Source organism: Armigeres subalbatus, chromosome 3 (genome assembly GCF_024139115.2).
Source record: "Armigeres subalbatus isolate Guangzhou_Male chromosome 3, GZ_Asu_2, whole genome shotgun sequence".
Classification (NCBI taxonomy): Eukaryota; Metazoa; Arthropoda; class Insecta; order Diptera; family Culicidae; genus Armigeres; species Armigeres subalbatus.
In genome coordinates this window covers 266,746,899-266,768,462 of record NC_085141.1, presented here as the reverse complement: position 1 = coordinate 266,768,462, position 21,564 = coordinate 266,746,899, and the positions used below count along the sequence as shown (strand labels likewise).

The 21,564-nt window shown below is 42.6% G+C and overlaps 2 protein-coding genes across 12 annotated transcripts in view; both read left to right on the top strand.

Moving 5' to 3' along the window:
• Positions 1-21,108, top strand: part of LOC134224115 (bromodomain-containing protein DDB_G0280777) — a 379,875-nt gene extending 358,767 nt beyond the window's left edge. For all 11 annotated transcript variants that reach the window (XM_062703369.1, XM_062703368.1, XM_062703364.1 and 8 more), the window contains 4 exons: positions 6,740-6,830; positions 16,453-16,726; positions 16,806-16,906; positions 16,968-21,108. In XM_062703369.1, the coding sequence (XP_062559353.1) occupies positions 6,740-6,830; positions 16,453-16,726; positions 16,806-16,906; positions 16,968-19,754 (3,253 nt within the window). In that variant the 3' untranslated portion in view covers positions 19,755-21,108. The remainder of the gene's footprint in view (positions 1-6,739; positions 6,831-16,452; positions 16,727-16,805; positions 16,907-16,967) is intronic.
• Positions 4,477-5,137, top strand: LOC134219591 (endochitinase-like). The gene is made up of 2 exons (XM_062698361.1): positions 4,477-4,492; positions 4,548-5,137. The coding sequence occupies exons 1-2, from the start codon at positions 4,477-4,479 to the stop codon at positions 5,135-5,137; spliced, it is 606 nt and encodes a 201-aa protein (XP_062554345.1).
• Positions 21,109-21,564: the final 456 nt, after the last annotated feature.

Sequence of the window (21,564 nt, the reverse complement as noted above, 5' to 3'; positions counted from 1 at the left end):
GTCGTTTATTGAAACACATTTTATATGGAGTCTTGTTTTCCACAAGTCCATTCGTTGGGCATCTGTTTGTGACATAAACAGCACAATGTAGAGTTTACCCACATTTCCTTTGGCATTCCGCTTTCGTGTATCATCGCACGAACTTTTCCATCAAAGTCCGGTTTAATCTCTCGCTTACTCCGTTTTGTTGAGGAGTGTAGGGTATTGTGAATAACATTTGAATTCCGTTAGCTCTACAAAAACCTTGGAATTCATTTCCAATGTATTCACCGCCATTGTCACACCTGATCTTGGAGATACTTCGACTGAAGTGTCCTTCTACCAAGACTATATACTCTTGAAATTTCTCAAAGACATCGCTTTTCCGTGCTATTAAATAAGCAATAGTAAAATGTGTATAATCATCGGTAAACGTAACGAAACACCGATACACCCAACCGGCGGATGTTAGATTTTCTAACAATTCTGTATAAGAATCTACCAAAACCTGCATAAGAACTGGACATATGCGAAATTGTTAGATTCTTATACAAGTATTGTATAAGAATCTAACAATTTTGTAAGCTTTTCTAACAATTTTTGTTTGAGAGCTTACATTTTTTGCATAAGAATCTAACAATTTCGCATATGCCCAGTTCTTATACAGGTTTTGGTAGATTTTTATACAGAATTGTTAGAAAATCTAGCAACCGCCGGTTGGGTGTAGCCATTATACGTCTTCGCTTCCATAGGACCGCATACATTTGAATGTATGATTTCAAGCGGCCTGTTGGATCTTGGAAGCTCCTGATGCTCGAATCGCTTGCTGCTTTGTTTCCCTGCCAAACAACTCTCACATACCTCTGGACTTTTTGCTGTAGATGAACATTGATTGATTCCCTCAACCATGTTATGCTTTATCAGTTTTTCTATCCCAGAAAAACTCAAATGCCCCATACGCCTATGGAGCTTTTCCTTACTTACGTGGTTTGCACCAACCAACGCTGATGGGTCGATAATCGAATCGTGGAGAAATTCCATACAAAAGAGTCCATCAACCACTCTCCCTTTAGCAATAACCTCACCAAAGCTAATGAAAAGAACACTGTCGTTTACAAAAACGACTTTCTTCCCCATTTCAGTTGCCTTTCTTACCGAAAGAAGATTCGAATCCAGACCAGGAATAAACAAAACATTGTACAGCGTAATGGGTGTCATTTTATTTAATCCAATTACCGATTTCAATTTCATTTTCCCACTCTTCGTAGCCCGAAGTACCTGACCGGATTTTGCTGTCGAAATTGCAACGGGCTTGTCCAGCACCTTGACGTCCTCCAAAAGTGACTCGTCGGTGACCATGTGCTCGGTTGCCCCAGAGTCTACAATGAAGCGAACCTTCTTCTTCTTCTGCGCCGTCATCTTTCTTCCAGCAAACAGCGCGTACGCTCCATGCTTCTTCTTCGTCTGCTTCTTCGTTTTCGGACAGCGATTTCTATAGTGCTCCGCTTCACCGCATCCGAAGCACTTAACCGCGCTCTTCTTCCCTGATTTATTAACCAAGGCAACACTGGATCCATCCGGACGACCTCCGATGTGGACCGAAGCGAGTTCGGCATCCAGCAGCATTCGCTTGATGTCGTAAATCGGCTTACGACACAGCTCCTCGTTCGAAAGAACAGCCAGAGCGCCTTTTACATGGCTGTATTTTTCCGGTACAGCCATCAGCAAAGCGTGAACTTTTCGGAGCTTGTTAGGTTAGCGTTCATGCGATCTAACTCGCGTATGATTAGATCATACTCATCGAACAGTTTTCCTAAACTGTCGAAGCGCTTCATTTGGAGCACGCATAACCGCTGACGCATACTCATGAGAGCACCCGTGCCTGTCTTTTCATACGTTCGGATGAGTATGTCCATCGCATCTTTCGCGTAGGTAGCCCCTACTATTTTATTCAATACATCATTGCTGATTGCCATGACTAATTCGTCAATAGCGTCGGTGTCTTCCTCTTCTAGTAGCAACGAGAGTCGGACTAACAATCCTTCCCTTCCTATATGACCGTAAGGACGTGGCCGGCGCCGTTATTGACTTAGCTCCCGAAACGTGTACATTGAGAATGGGTAGCTAGTCCCAAGCCCCATTTATTGTGTTCTCTGTACAATTTCGCAAGTTCTAGTCAATCACGGAGTAGCAACTACGAATTGTGTGGTCATAATGCTCATGCTCATGCTCAATAGCGTCGGTGTCTTCCTCTACTCTCTTCCTATATTTCTCCAAACGCTCTCTTTCTTCCTCCGGCGTTGCACCAGCAACTGGAACGGCATACATCTCTTCGTCCGGCGTTCGTCGGAGGCAATGGATGAGCTTCATCTTAACCAGATGGTGCTCCATGCGCCATTTCCACGCCGGGAAATTTTTCTCGTTGCCATCGAAGATGTGTGTTCGATCGCCACGGAAAAATCCTACCGCCGTGTACGATCTCTCGACAGTGACCCTGCCGGTTCGATCGCTCGGTTGACCACCAGAGCTACCACCTCCGCTGTTGCCGCTGCCGCTAGCGATTCCACTGCTGCCGCTGAGTCCACTGCCGCCGCCGATTCCTCTACCGCTCGCGTTTTACAGCTATCCGCTGGGCCCATAACCTGTTGAAGTTTTCCGTCGCTGTGATGAAAACACACGGAATAGGTTTGAAAACTGATAACTATATTGAATTTCATCGTCCGTATTGGTTGTGAAACATAAAATATTATTTATTAAACAAGTTGCTCGTGTAGCCATTTGGATAATTCGAAATTGAAACACTACAAATGTCATATGAAATGCATCCTAAGTTGACTATTACATGTATATTAAGGGAACGGGTGAAAAGAGAATTGTTTACAAAACAATCGTGATGGCCTCACGAGAGTTGTTATTGTTTATCAAGTGTTCTACTCGAGTGAATCGATTGGTATTTCAACATGCATTTGCCCGACAGAAGATAAGAAAATGTATGGTTTCTTCTTTCAAATCAAGCATTTGTTCGGTTTAAAGCAGGAGAAGATATGATCCCATCTTATGAAGGATGAATTTTCCCGGCAGAAGCCAAAAGACGATATGACTCCTTCTTTCAATTCAGGCATTTGCTAGGTTCAATGCAAGGTGAGATATGATCCCCTCTTTCAAAGGATGCATTTGCTCGCTTTGAGGCAAGTGAAGTTATAATCCTTTCTTCAAAATGAATCCTTAAAAAAGCACGCATTCTTACTCTCTTTGGTTCTTTATTATAAAGCATGCATCAGTTCTGTCTAAAAAGAGAACTTGGAGCCTGATAGAAGGCCTGAAGTTCCATAATGTTATATACCAATAGACTTTGTTCGACAAACAGAAGTGATGTCTGCATGTATGAGCGTTTTAAGAGAGCGCAAAAATATGATTTCTTTAAAAAAAAAATACTTTACATAACACATGAGCGAATTTCTCATTTAAATGGGAGAAATGGTCAAGTTTCTGTCATACTCTTAAATGAAAAACAAAACTAGCTACCAATGACAAATTAATTTAATGTTGATTTATCTTGCTGGTATCACCCAAAAAACAAATCTGACAATTATTGTATAAAATCTGGGCATATACAATTCTGTAAGCTTTTTATACAAATATTGTATTAAAATAATACAAATCTGTATTATTTTAATACAATATTTGTATAAAAAGCTTACAGAATTGTATATGCCCAATTATTATACAGTTTCTGTAGGGTTCTTATGCAGAACTGTATTAAAATCTGCCATCCCCTGGTTGTTCCAGTTCTAACCTATACTGCCGTGAATCGCATATCTGTCCCAACTTTGCTGGGTTTCCTATTCATATGGGACAAATATGCGATTCACGGCAGTATAGGTGTGTCAACATTTGAAAAATCAGGTACTACCCATATGGTGGAAATAGGTTTCTAAGCCGAGTTACCATTTTTGCATTCGTATATCATGAGGCTAACACGACGATACTTTATAGCCGCGCCAATCTTACTTATCATTCACTCTAATAACTCTAATAACAATTATGCCAATTGACCGAACGGCCAAACGGCCGTTATGCCCAACGACATTATTATGCCAAACGGGCACAATCCACGCCTGCTTACCAGACTGAAGCTTTGAGTTGAACGTCAACAGTTATAGTCAATATTTAATAATCTTCTTTGAAATTATTATACTTCAGAAAGAATTTGTAATCAATGACAAATGCCGACGTAACTTACTGAAATCGCTTTTTTTGCCTTTACCGATTTTTTTTTAATTAAAGGGAATGCACATTTATTTCAGGATTTTACTGGGAATCACTTTATCCTAATCAGTGTGACCCAGCCCAAGTTTTATCTTCGTGTTTTGGTCCGTGTAGTTTGATAAGGAATTTGATTCATTGACGCATTCCATTGCATTCAGAATTCCGTTATAAAGAACATACTTAGCAGTTTCTTTTACAGTTCGTCGTAAATGGGTATAGAGCTTCGCTATGAACTTCTTCAAAGGTAATTTGTTTTAAAAAGAATATTTTCCATTTATTACCATTTATTACTATTACAGCATTCTTATGTTTTCTACTTATGGCCGCCATAATAGGCACAGTCCTCACACAAGATCTTTCTTGCGCTGGAAATGTGGGACTGAATAGTTTTCCAGATCCAATAACTTGCAACGCATACTTTCTATGCTTTGATGAAACGGCGATCCCGATGACCTGTAACGAGAATCTAATATTCGACATTTTCTTGCTGAAATGCAATTTTCCTGAATTATCCGTTTGTCTGCCAAACCTACTCTCAACTACAACTGCGGAGGTGACATCGGAAGTGATAGAAGTGACCACACTATCGCCTACAACAACCAGCACAACCACAATCGTGCCAACAACGACGATTATCCCAACGGCATCATCTACAGCTACCACAAGTGCAATCATCACAACTCAGTCAACAGAGATTCCGAGACCTAATGAAGAGCCCACCTGTCCCGATCGAGGACTGCATTTTTATCCGCACATGAGTGACTGCCACCGATACTATAAATGTTTCTACGGAAGACTCTACGTGATGTCTTGCCTGTTCTCGCTGGTCTGGAATCAAAATATTTTGTTCTGTGACTTCAGATGGAATGTTGCTTGCAGTGGTGCTTAGTTAGTGCGATGTTGATTATAGATTGCAATGATAGATGCAAAAGCATTCATAAAATAAAAGTATTTTAGAAAATTAAAGTAGTTTTATTTTTATTTTACTAAAAAATGTTCATTGTGCAATTTAAATTAAGTATGGATAAAATTATAATAAGCAACCGTGCAAAGATTGTGTTCGCTTCCGATTCGACAGGTACAAGACGGCGTTGAGCACAGCGAGCAAGGTGGGCAGACCAGGTGTAACACGACTTGGCGAGCGTGGGGCGCATTCGAGGATGGAGAGATTCGGCCTCGAACCGTGTATTGTGGCGTCAAATTGTTGATTCAGTGTTATCTGTTTAGATGTAACCTAAATAAATGAATGAAGATTATAATAAAGGTAGGGTACCAATATGCTTTTTAACTTTTTAGATCATTGCTGAATTATTAAACACACAATCTTCAGTCATGTATGGAGAAAAAATTCGATTTTACGCAACGTGCAGTACAAATAAACCATTTGTTTAATAATCTGCATTTGCGATATTTTCAACCAAACGAAGGTTTTAATCATTCATTAGAGAAACAGGATTTGAAAACATTAAATATGAAACTGTGCGAGTGACACCAACAACACTGCCTTCACAAAGACAAATAGCCTCAAATAGTTAGGCGACAACAGCTAATAGTCTTGTGAGAAAATTCATTCGTATTTCCAAAATTTTATTCGTATTGTTGTGATATCTACGTTAGTCAGTCAGTCAGTTATAATCTATTTAGTTGTGTAGAGAAATGTTCAACACCACTCAATCAATAGAGAATGAGCATGATGACCGTGCATTTCGTAGTTGCTACTCCGAAATGTTCAACACCACTCAATAGAAATTTTTCTTATTTTTCAGTTGCTCTACATTCCAACTGGAACTTGGCCTGCTTTTCCACTTAGTATTCTATTAGCATTTCCTCAGTTATTAATTGAAAGCTTTTCCTTGCCGCCATTGCATGAGTATGTATTTTATGCAGCAAGTACAATGGATACACTACCCCACGTGTGTCGAGAATGTATCCAACCCGAAAACATTCTATACCGGACCGAGAATCAAACTCACCATCTCTGGATTGGCAATATTACGCCTTTGCTCGCAAGGCTGCTGGAAACTCAAGAGTGAAGAAATTATACATATATAAAGGAAAGACCAACATTCAAAAGTATTGCTAAATAAATCCGAAAACAGTAAAGATTTGAAGAACTCAATAATTCAATAACAGAAATTTCGATTAAAGGAAATACAATTTGGTACCGAATTGATCAAATTGCAGAAAAAGCTGGAAAAGATTTGGTTAGTCTTCAACACGTTCAAAATTAAAGTGTCATTCACTCAAACATGTTTGACATATTTTCTATTAGATACTATTTTCAAGTTCGGCAATGAGAACTGGTCGCACAATTCATAAAACCATAAAATGATAAATTAATATTATCGCCTGTTATATTTCAACCATAGCTGCGCTTTGGTGGCACTGATTGTTATCACGATACCTTTTATAATGCCACGCCAACCAACAATCATGTACTAATTGTCCAGTCGTCATAAATAATTTTATTTTTCGCTTTTCTCTTCCACAGTGACATTAGCCGCGATGGCTTGTCCCAGTCCCATGACAGCGTTTTCTCGGAGTCCGCCGGTACCGCTAGCAGTCTATCGATCACGCTCAAGGTAAGCTTTATGATCGTTTACAATTTTTTGACTTCTCTCGCATTATTGATGCTGTTTTGATTCAAATGCCGAACAGACTCATTTTTCGTCGTTATTATTGCATGAATAAGCAAATTTTGTCGGTACGAAGTGCGAAGGACATTATAATTGTCCAAAAACGAGATAACGTTGAAATTTTGCATTCTAGTGCATTTATAGCGGTATTCGAAATTTGTGATAATTTTTACTATGCGGCACTTCATTTTATAGCTCCCATGTCCATCCCATCAGAAACAAAGCAATGGGAATTTGGTTTGTTTTTCTTATTTTTGTGATTTATGCCTTTCTCGTACAACAAAGTTGAACCAGAAGGCTATAATTTCACTCCAAAAGTCAAATTTTGATAGGAGGCTCAAAGACCCATAGTGTTATATACCAATCGACTCAGCTCGAAAAAACGTCTGTGTGTCTGTGTGTGTGCCCGTGTTTTTTAAGCAATGGAGGGGGAATCTGCTCAACAGACTTCCTGGGTTGGACGTCCAGGAAGTGCGGGGTTATGGACAACCTCCATCAGGAAACGAGGGAGGCAGGACTACATCTCCGACCCGCTAAACCGTTTCCATTGCCGCCAAGCCCATCGTTCCTTCGGTACAACCAGAAAGTATTGCTTCAAAGGGGGGCAAGTGTCAGAACCGGTGTAGATACTGTCTGAAGCAACCATGGCCTGTAAGGACCTAGGTAAGGTGGAAAGTGATTTCCCCATGGCGCCTCTTGACCCACGTACCTATCTCCGGTATCAACCTATGTGTCCATCTACCCTTAGTGGAACTGTCCCACGCACGTTGCCATTTGACCATTGAGGCCAACCTGACAGTCCTACGGATGCCTTTCGTGCCGTGCATTTCGAAGCACTCTATGTCTTCACCGATAACGATGTCAATAGGCATCATACCGGTGATGACGCAAAGTGCATCGTGCGACACGGTACGATACGCGCTCGCAACTCTTAGGCACATGAGCCTATACGTACTTTCTAACTTCGTTCTGTAGCAGTAATACGCAGGGCCGTGCCCCAAGCTAGCCCCCCATACCTCAGTATGGACAGAGCGACACTAGCCAGAAGCTTGCGCTTGCTGGCATAAACTGCAGAGCTATTTGACATCATCCGGGACAATGCCACTATAGCTGTGGAGGGACGCTTGCAAGCGTAATTGACGTGGCTACCAAAGGTTGCCTGCTTTTATCACCGCTTGTTTCTACGACTATTGTGGTGAGCCAGTTCTATCTTCCTGGAACTCATCCACCTCTCCACAATTACGATCGAGTGGGCTGCAGTCAACTGCACCTCTTCGATCGATTCGCCGTAGACCTCCAGCGTAATATCGTCAGCAAAGCCGACGATTACCACGCCCACCGGGAACTTCAACCTCAAGACACCGTCGTACATGACGTTCCATAACACCGGACCCAGTATGGAACCTTGCGGAACCCCTGAGGTTATGTCAACGCACTTCCGCCCCACCTCCGTGTCGTATACCAGTACTGTCGTATACCATTCTGGAAGTAGCTTCCGAGAATCTTGTACAGGTACTCGGGAATTCCAAGACGTAGGAGCGCATCTACAATAGCACTATTGAATGCATTCCTCACGTCGAGAGTCATTTCTGCACAATAGCGAACTCCCCTCCTCTTACGCTGGATAGCTATCTACGCGGATTTGGTAACCGACAAGATAGCGTCTGATGGGGCCCTCCTTAGCCGTGCGGTAAAACGCGCGGCTACAAAGCAAGACCATGCTGAGGGTGGCTGGGTTCGATTCCCGGTGCCGGTCTAGGCAATTTTCGGATTGAAAATTGTTTCGACTTCCCTGGGCATAAAAGTATCATCGTGCTAGCCTCATGATATGCAAATGCAAAAATGGTAACCTGGCTTAGAAACCTCGCAGTTAATAACTGTGGAAGTGGTTAATGAACACTAAGCGGAGAGGCCACTCTGTCCTAGTTTGGGGATGTAATGCTAATAATAAGAAGAAAACAAAATAGCGTCTACGGTCGACTTACCCTTTCGGAAGCCAAACTGGTTATTCGATAGACCATCCGCATCCTTCGTGCGTATCAACAACCTGTTGAGGATGATCTTTTTGAGCACCTTCCCCACCGTATCAAGCAGGCATATTGGTCTATATGCCGACGGATCTCCCGGTGGTTCTCCCGCCTTTGGCAATAGGACCAAGCTCTGCCTTTTCCATGCTTCAGGGAAAACTCCCTCGTCCAGGCATCTCTGCATGACAGATCTAAACATCTCGGGAGCTTCAGCAATGGCCGCTTTGATGGCCAGGTTCGGAATACCATCCGGTCCTGGCGCCTTACCTACACTAAGGGACTGTACAATCCCCGCAAGTTCCGCCACAGTTACTCTTCCCTCGTCGGCCACAAAGTGAGGCCAGGGACTTGGGTCATGACGTGGGAAGAGCCCCGCGATGATCCTCTCTAGCATCTCTGGAGACCGCTCTGTAGGGGCCATCGCCCCACGTGTCTTGTCCATTACGACCCTGTAGGCTTCACCCCATGGATTCGCGTTGGCACTTTGACACAGGCCCTCGAAGCAGGCTTTTTCGCTTGATCTGATCTCAGTCTTCAGAGTGGCTCTAGCAGCCACGAACGCCACCCGTCGTTCAACACGCTCCTCTTCTGTGCGTGCTCGCTGCATCCGCCCCCTTGCCCGTAGGCAGGCGCGGCGCAGGTTCGCAATTGCTTGAGTCCACCAGTAAGCCGGTGGCCTCCCATTCCTAGGACTTTCCTAGGCATGGTGGCATCGCATGCACGCGAGAGTACTGTTACCAGCTGCTCGCCGCTCAGACCGAGAGTATTGTGCTCGCGGCGGAGCGCTTCCTTAAACACCTCGTCGTCGAAGTATGATGTCTTCCATATACTAGGCCTCGCCCCTTCTTCCGTCCGCTGAATGCTGGTCGTATAGTCGATACTGTAGCGAACCGCCAGGTGGTCGCTGTGAGTGTAGCCATCATCTACCCTCCAGTTCGAACTACTCGTTTGACCAGGGCTCCAGAACGTAACGTCGATAATCGACCCCGTTCCAGCTGTAGGTACTTTTGGTACCGACATTAGCCAAGTCCACATCCAACATGGCCAGTGATTCCAGCAGGATCTGCCCCCGTTGATTCGTGGATCGGCTTCCCCATTCAACGGCCCAAGCGTTGAAGTGCCCCTTATCACCACCGGCCTACGCCCCATCAAGTTAGCCGTCAAACAATCTAGCATTCGACCGAACTGCTCGATCGACCATCGAGGAGGCGCATAGCAGCTGCAGAAGAAGACCCCATTGACTTTGGCAATGACGAAGCCCTCGTGTGTCGACGACACCAACTCTTGGACTGGGTATTTCCCCGATGTCCATATCGCCGCCATTTTAGACCCATCGGTGACCCAATTACAGTTCCTGGCGAGTACCCTGTAAGGATCCGCTATGATGGCGATATCCGTCCCACATTCAGCAACTGTCTGACACAGCAGGTGCTGGGCTGCAACACACTGGTTCAGGTTTAGCTGCATTACCTGCACTGTGATTTTGCAGCACGCTTAAACGCCGGGTACTTCGAACCCCCCATGGGGTGCTTGCTGTTCGCAGCTTTGCTTTGGTTCGTACAGCATTGTGCCTTATGCAGGGCTGGTAGCAAGTCACTTTTTAGTGACTTGGTCACTGTTTTGAGCCTAGTCACTAAAAAGTCACTATTTGCATCCAAAAGTCCAAAAGTCACTATTTTTCGGAAAATGGTCACTAAAGTCACTATTTTCGCACCACCGTTTGTAAAAAAAAAGTTCAAAATAAAAATCATTTGTACCTACCATTATCATCAACCAAATCAAATGTAAATCTGTTAGCAAAATATATAATGTTTGAAAAATTGCTCCAAGCCCGTCTTATGAAAGGCAGAGTGGGTTCGAACCATGGACTTCGGGATCGAGAGACACACAGACAGACCACACAGCGAAGATTGGGCATACGTTTAGGCAACGCCGTATATAAAGCGCAGGATTGTTACGACTACGAGGATTTCGCGATTTTCGCGGTTTTTTGCTATTCTCGCGGATTTGATACGGATTTACATAACGGTCGAGGCTTCGTGCGGATTAAGTTTTGGGTGGAAATTTAATAAATAAGGAGCGTAGGGTTTTGTTTTCGATAGCAAAATGTCGTTGAGAAGGGACTCAAGTCTATGCTTACCCAATTTTTTGGATATTTCCAAGCCATTATTGAATGCATTATACTTTTGAGAACTCGTTTAACAAGCATTATAAGGGTGAGAACTTCACTTGTTGTCATTTTTATTGTTTCTGAATATCCATTTCTTGTCACGTCAATTTTGACATAATTCCGAGATATTTCTTGGTTTCTGATTGATTAACCCCTCTAGGGGCCGTACACATATTACGTAAGCACTTATGGGGGAAGGGGGGTCGGTCAATATCTTACGCTCCATATAAATAAAAAATAATTTGTATGGAAAATATCTTACATGGGGGGAGGGGGGTTCGAAAAATCCAGAAAAAATGCTTACGTAATAAGTGTACGACCCCCTACGACGAACCACACAGCATGATATTGTCGGCGTAGCACCACATTATAATTCTATAGAATTCGGACATCGGGACTTCCGAACCGAATTTTCTTCCGAAGTTTTATCTGTCAAACTAATTGATGCGTTGTTTAGCGCATCTTTAGGTGAATCCAGCGCACTACTTCCTAAGTTAGGTAAGTTGCCTGTATCTAGAGAAAAATCCACCTTCGTTATAAAAAGCTTCCTAACTTTGTTTCTCTTAGAAGAACTTTCACTATAATTTATGTAGCGATGACCGCATAAATCTTTATGTAAAATTTCGTAAAAATTTCGCCTTGAATTTGGGAAATAATTTTCGGAAGGTTTTTCTTAGGAATTTACCAAACAATATCTACAGGAATTCTCAAAAAGCTTTCTACCGGAATTCATGATATAATCCGCTTGTATTTGAAGGAGATTTTTTTTTTATCAGGGATTCGCGGAGAAGTTTATATAGTAATTGACGTGCAGTTTCCGCGGAAATTCCTGAAAGACAGTAGGAATGTCTACAAAATATTCTGCCTCGAATTTATGGTATGAAAGAATTTCTGGAAGTTTTTGTACTGACATTTGCCATCGGATTTCTGTTGGAATTTCCGTTTGAACTCCTGGAGAAAAATTTCACAAGGATTGAAGTATTTTCGGCACAATATCTGAAAAAAAAAATCTAAAAATTTTCACTAGGTTTTCCACATAAAATCAACTTCCGCTGAAATTTCTGAAAAAAATTCAGAGTTTTCCAAAGCAATTTCTGCATCAAATTCAAGATTTTAGATCACATTTTACGAAACTTGAAACTTAGGATTCATTAATTCGGTAACATTCATGTTATATATAAGTTAATGTTTTTAATGAAACCGAGATCAGGGTTTCGAAAAAAACAAAGGCAAATGGATTCTACATGTATTTAAATTTGTTTCAATTAAAAATGTTATTTTCAATTATTAAAAATCGTATTTTAAAATTGTCATCATAATTTTGGATTTTTTAAGTTTTTTTAACATTTTTTTCCTTATAAAGATTCATAAGCTTTGTGATTCCAAATAATTCACTGTCTAGTAATTGATTAGATCATTTTATTTATTTTTTGCCGAAAAACCGTATTAATTTTTCAACGTGCCAAAACGAATGTTCACACGTTAGCGAAAGCCCAATCCAAAACATCCTTCTAGCACTTTTTCATACTGTCTTGCAGCTGAATCATCTATATATGGTGAAACTTTTGGGAATATATTTTAAGGAGACAATATTTTTTGATCGATAGTAAAAGACAGCGCAAAATTTGTTATACTTCATTCTGCCTTTTTCATACACAAACTGCAGTTTCACGAAAAACTTCGAGTTCATGTTAAACTTTATTACCACAATGCTGTAGAACTTGCTTCAAAATCGTTGTTGAAATTATAAGCATGGTTTAGTGTAACAACTTGTAACTCGTTACCTGCTCCCGTGTGCTACGGAATAAGGTTTACCATGGTCATATTGCTAGCCTCTGGATGTCCCAACGAATACCTTCCTCAATATCCAACTATGTGGTATTTATGATGGTGTCGCCAAGTCAGTTGTCCTCTGTTAAGTTCCATCTTCTCCCTAGTTACGATGAAGATGCACACGGCCAGCAGTAGTAATCCTCATGATTTTGTAAATTTAGTCTTTTCTTCTAACAAAAATTTGAAAAAAAAACATGATATCCCTAGTTTCCGATTTACTACGAGTTACTCAGTAACAATACGAATGCAGCTCAGCTCACTACCTGGTTAGTACTTCATACAAAAGTCACTAGTTGGTCACTTTTTCTGGTTCTGAAAGTCACTGTTTGGTCACTTTTTTCGTCATCGTTGGTCACTAAGTCACTATTTTGAAAGGCATTTATCGCCACCAGCCCTGCTTATGTCCCTCCAATCCGCAGCGTCGACAGAGCTTGCTTCTGTCAGGGCCTTTGCAGTCCCATTGCTTGTGCCCCGGTTCCAGGCACTTGAAGCAAACTTCGGGTTGCTCATATATGCCCACAGGGCACACCGACCATCCCACCTTGACGCTCCCTAACTTAACTACCTTGGAGGCGTCCGCTGCAGATAGCCGAACCAATGCTACCTGTGTCCCTGCCGGACCGAACGGCTGCGGTGGGCGTCTCCACTTCACACAGTCACCGCAGTGCCGTGACGAACTCTTCGACTTCGGTGATCTCGTCCAGGTCTTTAACCCTTAGATTCAACTCCGTCGTGAGTCCCCTCACCTTGACCGTCTCGCCTAGGACTTCTTCCGCCAACCCTTTTGCGAGACGCCCCGCGGCGCCCTTTTGCGTGCCCCGCTTTAGCTTGAGGATCATCTCGCCCATCCGGGTACGTCTCATTCGACGTACGTCGGCGCCGAGTTCACCGAGCTTGACGTCACTCCTCATCGCCTTCAAGACGTTCGAGTATTTAGCCTCGTCAGTTTTGAGGACTAGGGCATCGCCCCTGGAGCGATTGGCGCCTACCTAGACTTCTTGCTACCCTCATTCGCCTGGGCCTTCTTTTCGGCCCTTGACGTCTTCGGTTTCCTTTTGTTCGTGACCAGGGTCCAGGAGGCGTCATCCCCCTCTATTTCCCTGGTCTGGGGCGGCTGAGAGCTCTCAGCCTGCCGTAACCCCTTACCATCGTCTTTCCTGGGTGGACGGACCTTTCCAGGTCCTTCCTCCCCCGGTTTTGGAGGTACCTGGAGGTATCCTGGACTGGATCCCCTGGAGACTGTCTCCCCCGACGTGCCCGCGAATACTTGAGCCTCAGTCTGGGTAGACTTTGGCACCACCGTCTTCGCTGGGACACCCTGGCACGCCTTGCCCGAGCACGCGAATCCTTGGGCCACAGTCTGGGTAGACCTCGACTTCACGGGTTGCACGGGTTTGCACTTGGCCGTCCCGACCGCCTTCTCCAACTTGACGTCCAACATCGACTTTCGAAGTTTCAGCAAGCTCCCCTTGAGGTCCTTGCTGATATTATGCTTCGATGACGCAAAGATGATGGCGATGATGGCGTCCAGCTGTTCCGTCGCCACCTCAAAGGCCGAAAGCCCATCGCGTTTGCGGTTCATCGCCCCCACAAGTCATGGGCCGTCCATAACCTCTACCGGCCTACTACCACTAATTGAAGAATTGACTTGGTTTTCCATTTTGGTCCCACGAGTTACTCGGGAATAGAGGTCCACCACGCCAGAGCCCAGCATGACGCGGTAAGGGACAATTACTGTGGAGTAGGGCAGTTCAAATTTCAAAAATGTTCGAAAATTCCAACTCCCATATGTCTATTAGCATCATTTTGATAATATAGGAGTCCTGGCAAAATTTCAGGCAATTCGGTGGCCATTTGGGGGTGGCGCGAAGTCAATTAATGTTTATATGGAAATTTGTATGGGAAAAACTTAAAATTTATTCAAGTTTCCCTACAATTGTCAAATTGGGATGAATTCAAATAAACATCCCCAACCTCCCTTTTTGGAATCTATATAAGGGAGACCTCCGGATAACACATTAGTTATGAGTGGATTGAACGGTTCTATTGACAGTGTGAATATGAGATAAATGGCTAAAATGGTGTAATTAGCCTCAACGTAGCAGTGTAAATATAAATCAAAATTAATGAGTTATCCACTGGTTGAGCTCAAATAGACTCCAAAAATGGAGGTTGGGGATGTTTATTTGAATTCATCACGATTTAAGAGTTGTAGGGGGATTTGAATAAATTTTATTTTTTTTCCATACAAATTTCCATATAAACATAAATTGACTTCGCGCCACCCCTAAATGGCCACCGAATTGCCTGAAATTTTGCCGGGACTCCTAAATTATCGAAATGATGCTAATAGACAAATGGGAGTTGGAATTTTCGAACATTTTTGAAGTGTGAACTGCCCTACTGTGGAGGGTGCCCAGGTACCCCACAGGCTCCGTTAAAGGCCTAGCTCATTATTTCCCCACCCCCTGGCCATGCATCCCCTCGGCACGGGTCGCTTAACGCCTTGGGATTAAGGGTTAGGGACGATGATCCCGTTGGGCGCACCCCCTCACTCTAGCTGATGTCAGAAGGACAACAGTGTCCAGGCTGCACTAACAGCTAAGTATCTAAGCTAACCCTTAGCTGGCGGTCGATTGTCATCGGAAGACCCGTGGAAGCGTGAGATTGGAACTTGTGAGGACCCTTCCCAGACGTCAACTCACCATTTCGCAGCCCGTGTATGTCTGTGCGCAAAAAATGTCACTCATTTTTCAGGTACTTATCCTTAATCGATTTGCTAGCAACAAGTTGCATTTGACGCTCTCTGAAGTATCTCTGAAGTATAATATTTCCTATTGAAAATTGGCCAGATCGGACTATGAGCTCGGATGTTATGGCCAAATACCATTTCTTTATAAAAAAAATCGCGGAAAAAATTTCACTCATTTTTGGGCACTTATCCTCAATCGATTTACCCGCAATAAGTTGCATTCGACACAGAATTCTGTCCCATTGTCCCATTGAAAATTGGGCACGGAAGTAATGAACAAAATACATTTTTTATTTGCACGAGAAAGGCACCATCACCACTAGGTGGATTAATAAGGGTTTTATTAAATGTCTCAGCTGTTGATATTGCAGCACATTTTCGAAATGGACAAATTGATATGAAATTTGCAAAAAAGAATCCACGTGCCTTGGAGGGACTCGAACCCTCAACCTCCTAATCTCTAGATAGACGTATTCCTTCGTCAGAAACCTAGTTTTCACTCAAACAATTCTTCACGACACTCCAGGTTTGCTTACATGAACTCAGTTTGTAGTTGACTGGAAGATTGTCCTATGTAATTATTTTGTAAAATTCGGTCTGTTTAAAATAGTATATTTGGTTTTTAGTGTCCGTAGAAGTAAATTGGCCAAAACGTCCGTATAATGATCAATGAAAATCCCTAACATTGGTTTCCTTAAAATAGGAAAAACGTGCTCAGTATTGTTTTCCGTTCTAATTTCCATCACACTATCATAACTGATTCTGAAAACTTGTTTTCATTTCCAGAACGAATTGGCAGATGTGCTACGGAAGCGACGAAAAGATCGCCACCATGAGGCCTCCGATGAGGATCTTGGTCTACCGCAAAGTCCCATCACGCCACAGCGCAAAGATCGAGGAATCAACAAGAGCGAAGGATCGCTGAGCATTCTCAGCATGACCAGTTCCGATTTGGATTTAGAGGAACGATCAGCGTCCAATGCCAGTGGCAACAATCTGCTCCATCTGGATTCATCCAGTTCCAGTGTGCACAATCGGTCCAGTGATCCGGATGAAAATGGTAACGTGAAAAGTCGTTCAATGGTTTGTTATATTGATCTAAGCAATGCTCACCGTATCTTCATTTTATACATGTGCAGACTCTCCAGCATCGAAGCTCAGTCATTCAGCAGCCAGACACAAGCTAGCCGTTAGACCGAAGAAGAAAGGGCCAACGCGTGCCCGCGCTCGTCCACGGGAGGTATATCTTGGAGAATCATGTGTGTTTGGCAAAATCTAATTCACTTCTTTTTGTTTTACAGTCCTCCGTCTTACCAGCTACACCGGAGGTCAATGAAGACTCGTTTAAACTATCCACACTTGACATTCCAGCTGAACTTTCTCCTGTGGCAAATGAGGATGAGGAGAAGTGCCACTCTTTACCGTATATGCATCCAGGAGCTCTAACCACGACAACCCAGTCGGTGCTAACCAGTAGCAGTAGCACTACTATAATAAATAAATCGCCTGAGCAGCAACAGCCTCCGTTGAACTCTAAATTTTCTGCGTCGGTTTCATTGTCTGCATCGGGTGCTGCAAACCCCAATTCATCAATTTATGTCAACAGAAACATTTCTAAGAGCTACGATTTCAATGGTTTTAGTGGCGAACATTTCATCACCGAAGAAATCGACCAGACGACTGGTAGCAAGAAGGAGGATGATGGATTCTTCAAAAGGATTCTCAATTATAGCTTCAAAAAGAAAAAGCATGATCAAGGATCGAAGGACGAGCTGTCGACTGTTATTCCCGTAGCTTCGACAAGAAAGGAAGATAACACAAGTACGGTTTACATAACTCCTGGTATGAGCATCCCTTCGGAACCTAGTGTGAAGCTATCACTTCCAGTTTGTGAGGGGGATGTACCCGATATGAGCGGGTACAAGAAAATAAAAGCGGGACCAGCTTCTAGGCAAAGAGTCTTCCCGAAAGATATTTTCAATTCCGAAGTTGATGCCCCACGTGAAGGACAGCGCTATTCGTCTAATGTTGAAGTGAACCGTCATTCAACGTCATCCAATGGGAGTGGTTCGATTGTCATTAGCGGCGACTCCAAAGCTGTGCAGCACAAGAGTGAAGAATATTTGGTATCGAAGAGTCGAAAACTGTCAGAGCGTAGCTTTGACGATGAAGACGATGATGAAGAAATTGGACGCAGATATAATTCTAATGTTGATAAGCTGAAAAACCCTAAAATTTACGGATTGAGTCCGTATCAACAGAGAATTGCGAAAATTTCGGTCAATCAGAATGAGTCTCCTAAAGAAAGTCCTTCGAAGCGTAAAGCAGTTGAAAAGTCCAAGAGCTTCCGGGTGTATAACGATAAAGTGTCAAACAATTTGACCAACGCCAACAACTTGCCTAGTTTACCCAATTTGACCAATTCGTTGTCCATTGGCAACTTTAGCAATAATTTCTTGGAAACCGAGCACAAATTTTTCAGCATGACTGAGAATATCAACGTTGGGAATCAGAAAATATTCAAAGACTACATTTCAAATGTAGATGAACAGATTGGTGAAGATGGACGCGCAACAACGTCAACGTCTTCATTGCAAAAGTTTGAAATAAACGACAATAATCTGTTGAACCCGCGCGAACAGGAGCACGTGGACCATCAACCTAAGTCGATTGTGCTGACTACAAACGCAATCCCTCCACCAGAACCGAACGGAATTTTGCACAAGTCGAATCAAAATATTTCCCAAATCGAAGAAACCATCGATAAGTTGGTTTCGTCGCCATTCGTCAGCATTATCAAAGACGCAGGAAGCAACGATCGGTTGGACCAAGTTGATCCCCAGCTGTTGACCAACAATGTGCCAGAGTTCATGAAGATCCAGTTGAACCGCGTAGATACGCCTCGATCCAAATCGACAGTGGTGCTGTCAACTGCTACGCCGTTGAGCAGCACATCATCAACGCCGCCACCTAGTCCAGCATTACCGTTGTCCGTAGCAGATGAGTCTATCAAGACACGACGCTTCAGTAATGAGAACATAGAGATTACCGAAAGTAAGCCTCCCTTGCCACCGTCAGCAGCGATCGTTGCTGCCAGAAGTAGCTTCATTGAAGCACCGAAAAGTCCTCCAGCTTTCAAACGTGCTGACGTTGGATCGAAGCGCAATTCGGTAAACCTGTCTCAGGAAATTTCCGACGATAGAAAAGTGATTCTACAGCGCAGAACATCGGTAACCGAAGAAAAAATAAAGTATGAACGAAGGATTTCTTCATCGTCGGAGGACATAAAAATAGAGAGGAAAAAGTCTGGATCGGATGAAATATTGGAGAAACGGAGCAGCAATTATAACAGCGGTTCAAGTAGTGGAGACGAACTTGTCGTACTGCGGAAGAAGTCCATCGTGGATTCGATCAAAGACAAAGATAAGGATACTCCGGAATTGATGAAAGTATTCGCACGGAGATCGTTGAAACTTCGTTCCGATGAGGAGTATAGACCTGGAGAAGCAAAATCTTTGCTGAGCGTTGATAGTGATAAAGAGAACCAGTCGAGCGAGGAAAAGCTGGATAAAATTGTAAAACCCGATAACGCGCCGGTTGGATCAAAGAACATAACGGCCGGTGTAACCAAGGAGCATACCGATGGAAAAACAACACCCGACAACAACTCCAACGATGTTCTACGGAAAAGTACTACAAAACCGTTCGGCGTACCTAATCGGTTCGGAAATACTACGAATGTGCAAACCAGGAATACAGCCTCGTTCGTAGAACTTCGGAAATCGCTGATTCCAACCCCCACGGTAACCGTCAGTAATAATGCCAACAATAATAACTTTTCGAAGACCACACCGGATGGTAATGAGAACAATAGTATCAATGGAACCAGTAACAATAACAACAATAGCAACCGCCATACAATCGCTACCATGAATCAGTTCAATTTGAACGCCAACAATAATAATACCAATGGCAGTACCAACGGGAACTCCCATACTATAGAAGCCATTGGTGAGGCGAATGAGTTCAAGGGTATATTGCAGAGAAGGGCCGAATGGGAGAAAAGGGCAAAGGAGGGATTCAAATGAAACAGTTACGGATCTGAAGATTCTATTCAAGCGAGCAAAAAATCACTGTAGACCGGTGTAGTTCGTTTACTATGTGTAGAATAGCGGTTGGAAAGACTAAATTATCACTTTTGCTCATCGGTGTTTTCAATGAACTAGATGCTCATAATGTATACCTAACAACACACGAAAGTCGATATTTACCACAAAAACACAAGATTTCCATTAACAGTGAAGGCTTCCCAATGTTGCAAATGTCTACCCACCGAGTTGCATCCCCCAATGAACCGTAAATCAGCTTTGTTAGTAATGATCAATTAAGTGGACAAATGGTGCACTCGACAGAAATTTGATATTTTCGCAAAGGACGCAACTGATCAACCGAACTGATTTTAATTGTGAAGACAATACGAAAATTGTAATTTTAATTTGCCACACTCCAAACAGTTAGCGACTTGCTGTTGGGTCCGACGTGAAGAGCTTTGTTTTATAGCAGTTTAATTTGTTCCCTGCAGTTCCCTCCTTGGAAATGCATATTTAAACGATAATCAAAACACGAAATCAAAACTAATTTCAACACTAAACAAATGTGATAAAAATATTATAGTTATGTAAAAATATATTCGAACGCGATATTTTTGTTAGAATCTATACTAATGCATGAAGTTAGGCTTTATTATCTGATTATCCCCTTCTAAAAAGAAATCCACGATAATAACCATTTTTCTACTCGACTGTGAAATCGGTTTTACACAACAATTGAAGTTTTCCGTAAAATATGCTTAATTAGCTAAAACGAAAGTTGTTGATTCAAGTTTATACAAATCAGAACTGTACATACGGAGCGATTAAAAAATTGTCGCCCCCCATAGCTTTTAGTGGAGGATCATCGGCTGAACCAATTTCTGTAAAATCTTAGAATGGACATATTTATACGTATAGTAAAACCAATATCATTTAGTCGTACCAAGAACAATGTTATGAAGATACATATGTTTAGAAAAGTAGCTGCATCGAAAGCATGTTGAACATTGACAGATTGATCAGAGATAGATTGACGCCTTTTCAAGGTAGACCGCATATATTTACCGAAAGTTAGAGTATTTTATCAATCCAATTTTTCCGACATTTTCACATAGCATTCACCAAATCATTCACAAATTCAACCGACTACACACTTAGATTTCCATCATTGTCAACTGTTGATGGGTGAGAGAAAGAAGCTTTTGAAAGAAGGGATATTGGTACTATCCTGTTGACGATGATACGGCACGGAACGAGATAAAGCAAGAGTAGCAATAGCATTCAGTGTATATGTAGCTCCTATTGACGATACATAAACTGCTAATAAATTATGTACGATGAAAATGGAAAATTCCTAACTAATTTTTTTTCGACAATATCACATTCTAGTTGGCAGGATATAGTAACACCGCACTCGGCCAAACAGTGGCACATTGATAAAATTTTGTAAATGTTTAGGTTACTGCTGAAGCTGCTGAAGAGATTTGAAGGCTCAGTCGTGTGTGACACTTTGCGGAACCGTAATTCTCAAATATGATATCAATACAATGTATATCATCTTATCATTAACAGCTAGTTGGGACGGGACAAAGCCAAAATACTCGTGATGACTCAAGGTTAGAGATTACTTCATTCAGAACGGACGGGGTAGGGATTTAGGTTTAGGTTATTTCAGCTGCACATCCGGGTTATTGACGTCGATGTCGCATGGTTATCGTTTTACTCATTTTGCAAAAAAAGCAATAACTTCCAAAAGCCCCAATCGGAGCGCCTGTTGTCAATATCAGAGTCTATTATATAGAGTTAC